The sequence below is a fragment of the Egretta garzetta genome, unplaced genomic scaffold (genome assembly GCF_000687185.1).
Source record: "Egretta garzetta isolate BGI_Z169 unplaced genomic scaffold, ASM68718v1 scaffold951, whole genome shotgun sequence".
Lineage (NCBI taxonomy): Eukaryota > Metazoa > Chordata > Aves > Pelecaniformes > Ardeidae > Egretta > Egretta garzetta.
Genome location: NW_009258690.1, coordinates 7,968 through 11,822, shown reverse-complemented (window position 1 = coordinate 11,822; position 3,855 = coordinate 7,968). Strand labels below are relative to the sequence as shown.

At 50.8% G+C, this 3,855-nt stretch overlaps 1 protein-coding gene across 1 annotated transcript; it reads left to right on the top strand.

Moving 5' to 3' along the window:
* Positions 1–210: 210 nt before the first annotated feature.
* Positions 211–1,125, top strand: LOC118451686 (olfactory receptor 14J1-like). Its single transcript, XM_035888743.1, has one exon. It carries the CDS (start codon positions 211–213, stop codon positions 1,123–1,125), a length of 915 nt encoding a protein of 304 aa, XP_035744636.1.
* Positions 1,126–3,855: the final 2,730 nt, after the last annotated feature.

The following is a 3,855-nucleotide window of genomic DNA, read 5'->3' as shown; positions in this document are numbered from 1 at the left end:
GAATCATGCAGAGCCCACAGCAGAGCCTCCTGCTCCCTGGGTCACCCTCAGCCAGCACCAATCAGAGCTCATCAAAGGTCTTCCTGAAAAGGGAAAGGTGGTTTGGGGCATTTCTATAAGATCCTGAACAGGTATTTCTCGAATAAATCAGCACTACTTTCTCAATTCCTTTATTTCCTTCTTACAGATCCCAGTCCCCAGAGGACCAAAATGTCCAACAGCAGCTCCATCACCCAGTTCCTTCTCCTGGCATTCACAGACACACGGGAGCTGCAGCTCTTGCACTTCGGGCTCTTCCTGGGCATCTACCTGGCTGCCCTCCTGGGAAACGGCCTCATCATCACTGCCGTAGCCTGTGACCACCGCCTCCACACCCCCATGTACTTCTTCCTCCTCAACCTCTCCCTCCTCGACCTGGGATCCATCTCTAACACTGTTCCCAAATCCATGGCCAATTCCCTGGGGGACACCAGGGCCATTTCACACAAGGGATGTGTTGCCCAAGTCTTTCTGTTTGTATTTTTGATTTCAACAGAGTATTACATTCTCACTGTCATGGCCTATGATCGCTACGTAGCCATATGCATCCCCCTACACTATTGGACTCTCCTGGGCAGCAGAGCTTCTGTCCACATGGCAGCAGCTGCCTGGGGCAGTGGCTTTCTCAATGCCGTGCTGCACACTGCCAATACATTTTCACTCCCTCTCTGCCAAGGCAATGCTGTGGACCAGTTCTTCTGTGAAATCCCCCAGATCCTCAAGCTCTCCTGCTCAGATGCCTACCTCAGGGAGCTTGGGCTTATTATGTTTAGCGTCCTTGTTGTCTTTATGTGTTTTCTTTTCATTGTGCTGTCCTATGTGCAGATCTTCAGGGCTGTGCTGAGGATCCCCTCTCAGCAGGGACGGCACAAAGCCTTTTCCACGTGCCTCCCTCATTTGTCTGTAGTATCTCTGTTCCTCAGCACTGCAGTGTTTAACCACATCAAGCCTCCCTCCATTTCCTCCCCATCCGTTGATCTGGTGGTGGCAGTTCTGTACTCAGTGGTGCCTCCAGTAGTGAACCCCCTCATCTACAGCATGAGGAACCAGGAGCTCAAGGATGCCCTATGGAAACTGATCCAATGAGTGCTGTTTCACTGACAGTAACCTGCCTCCCCTCCTCTGCACATTTCCCTAGGTTTATCGTAGGCCACGTGTCTACGTGTCACAGGCTGCCCAGGGAGGTTGTGGAGTCTCCTTCTCTGGAGATATTCAAAGCCTGCCTGGATGAAGTCCTGTGTAGATTGCTCTAGGAGAGCCTGCTCTAGCAGGGGAGTTGGACTAGATGATCTCCCAAGGTCCCTTCCAACCCTTGCAATTCTGTGATTCTGTGATTCTGTCTCTTTTATTTCCTTGTGATAATGCTGGTGAGATATAATTTTCTGGATGTATACTCATTCTATAAAGGTTTAATCCTCTGATGTCTGAGCCTTGAACGACAACACTGTGTCACATTTTACCTATCAGATAGCTGCTCTTCAATAAACGTGGATCTCCCTGGTGCAGTGCCTGAAAGCTGGGATCTTCCTCCAGTGTTGATTCAAAAAACATGTCCAAGGAATTTGGTTTTTAGGAACCTCTTCTACGTGTTTCCTCAATGTGTTTGGGGTTAAACTCACCATAACATTAGGTTCCATTGCATCAAATATTCTAGATGGTGTATTTATTGCTGAGTCCTTGAAGCTCAGACACAGAGACAAGATGATTGAAGAAACCTCTGAGGAAGTCCAAGTCAGAAGCCAAACTCAAAGTACCTTGAAGCATTAATGGGCCCCAGTGAGGGCCATTACTGACAGAGCCTCACCAGGGACTCGTTAGAGCAGCTCATTGGAGGCCATGATTGTAGACAGGCAAAGGCCCTATGCAAGAGGCTGTAATGCTGTCAAATCCTTGTTTGGTTTTAGGCAGCAGAAAGGCCAAGCCCTGACCCGCAGGCCCTGGGAAGGCAGATCCCATCCCTCCTGCGTGGCTCAGGGCTCTTGCTGGGGGCAGTGGGATGTGAGGGTGAGCAATGCCCAGTGTAGGAAAACTGTACAGCATGTCCTGGTTTGTCCCAAGAAGGGCTGAGGAGGCATCCAAGAGCAAAGCCTCCAAATCCAGTTTCTCCTGGTAGGCTTCAGTGGCAGATGCAAGTGTCCTATCCCAGGGGACAAAGACCTTGGTCTTGTGTGGCCTTTCAGGCTTGTCAGAGCACTTGGCCATCTCGACTGCAGGCTGCCCCACAGTGTCCCATGCCTGCACCTCTTTCCTTTCAGGCTGTAGACACCTAGCCCTCCACTTGGCACTGGCTGTTCCTTGAAACACAAAGCCGTGGTCTCATCCAGACTCCCTCTGGGTGACCTCTTGCACCACAAGGATACCCTGTGAATCAGGCTTCTTATACATCCCCTCAAGTCTGAACCTTCTGAGTTTTACTTTGAAAAGTTTTCCGTCTCTTCCCACTGCCAAGAAAAGATCCATCATCTCTGAAACTACCCTTCACATACTTTCCAGCTACTCCTATAGAGACATGAGGCTGAGTGGCGACCTTATACTCTACAATATCCTGAAAAGGGGTTGCAATGAGGTTGGTCTTGGTCTCTTCTCCCAAGTAACAGGCGAGATTATGAGAGGAAATGGCCTCAAGTTGCACCAGGGCAGGTTTAGGTTGGACATTAGCAAAAAATTATTCACCAGAAGTATTGTCAGGCACTGGAACAGGCTGTCCAGGGGAGGTGGTCAAGTCACCATCCCATGAGGTATTTAAAAACCAGGTAAGACCTGTCCAGGTTCTGTAAAAAGAGATACTGGACCCAGCACTGGTCAAGGCTGAGTCAATCAATCAGCCACACTGGTAGCTTCTCTGTGATAACATATTTAAGAATGGAAAAAAACAAACAAACCCAATGTCTCTGGGTGACCCATGCCAGCACTTGGCTGAGCTCATGGGGAAAAAAGTTTTCCTCATGCCCTGGCTGAACCTCTCCTCTTTCAACACCCTCACATTGTCTTTTGTCCTCCCATTGTGTGCTATGGTGAAGAGCCTGGTTCTGTATTCTCCATGTCCTCCTCGTGGGTACTGGCAGGCTGGGATGAGGTCCCCCTCAGTCTTCCCTTCTCGAGGCTGGACAAATCCAGCTGCCTCAGCCCCCCCAAGCCAGCAAAGTGCTCCGGTCCCTGGCTGTCCTGAGGGCCCAGCGCTAAACCCACTCCAGCTTGCTGGAATCATTCCTGAATTGGAACTCTGAACTCTGGATAGAGCACTCCAGAGAATCCCTTCCCTTGATCTCCTGGCCATGCTCCTGGTCGTCCAGCCCAGGATGCTGGTGGCCTCCCTTGCTGCCAGGGCATACTGCTGCCTCCTCTCCAGCTCATTGACTACCCAGACATTTTTCACAGAGCTGCTCCAAGCCAGGCAGGCCCCTGTTCCATTGCCAGGGTGAGTCCCCTGCAGGGGCAGAAACCAGCATTTTTCCTTCTGAGATTTCCTGAGGTTCTTGCCATTATGTGCTCTCCTCCTCCTTGAACCCCTTCATTGAGCATAGAGGCCTGAAGGACCTTTTCAGTAAAGACTAAGGCAACGTAGGCATTGAGTCCCTCAGCCCCATCGGTCTCTCCTGTTTATTGCATGACTGTTGTTCAGCAGCAGCCCTGAATTTCTCTTCTTCAGCCTCAGGCTGTAACACAGCAATTGAAGCTCTCCTCTTTCCTCTGGACTTCTCTTGCAACCACCAGCTCCAGGTGGTCACCCCCTGGCAGCTGCTTCATGCCCCTGGCAGTGCCCTGTCCTGTGCCAGCTCAGCCACGCTGTCCAATGGACTCACTGTGCAGACACAG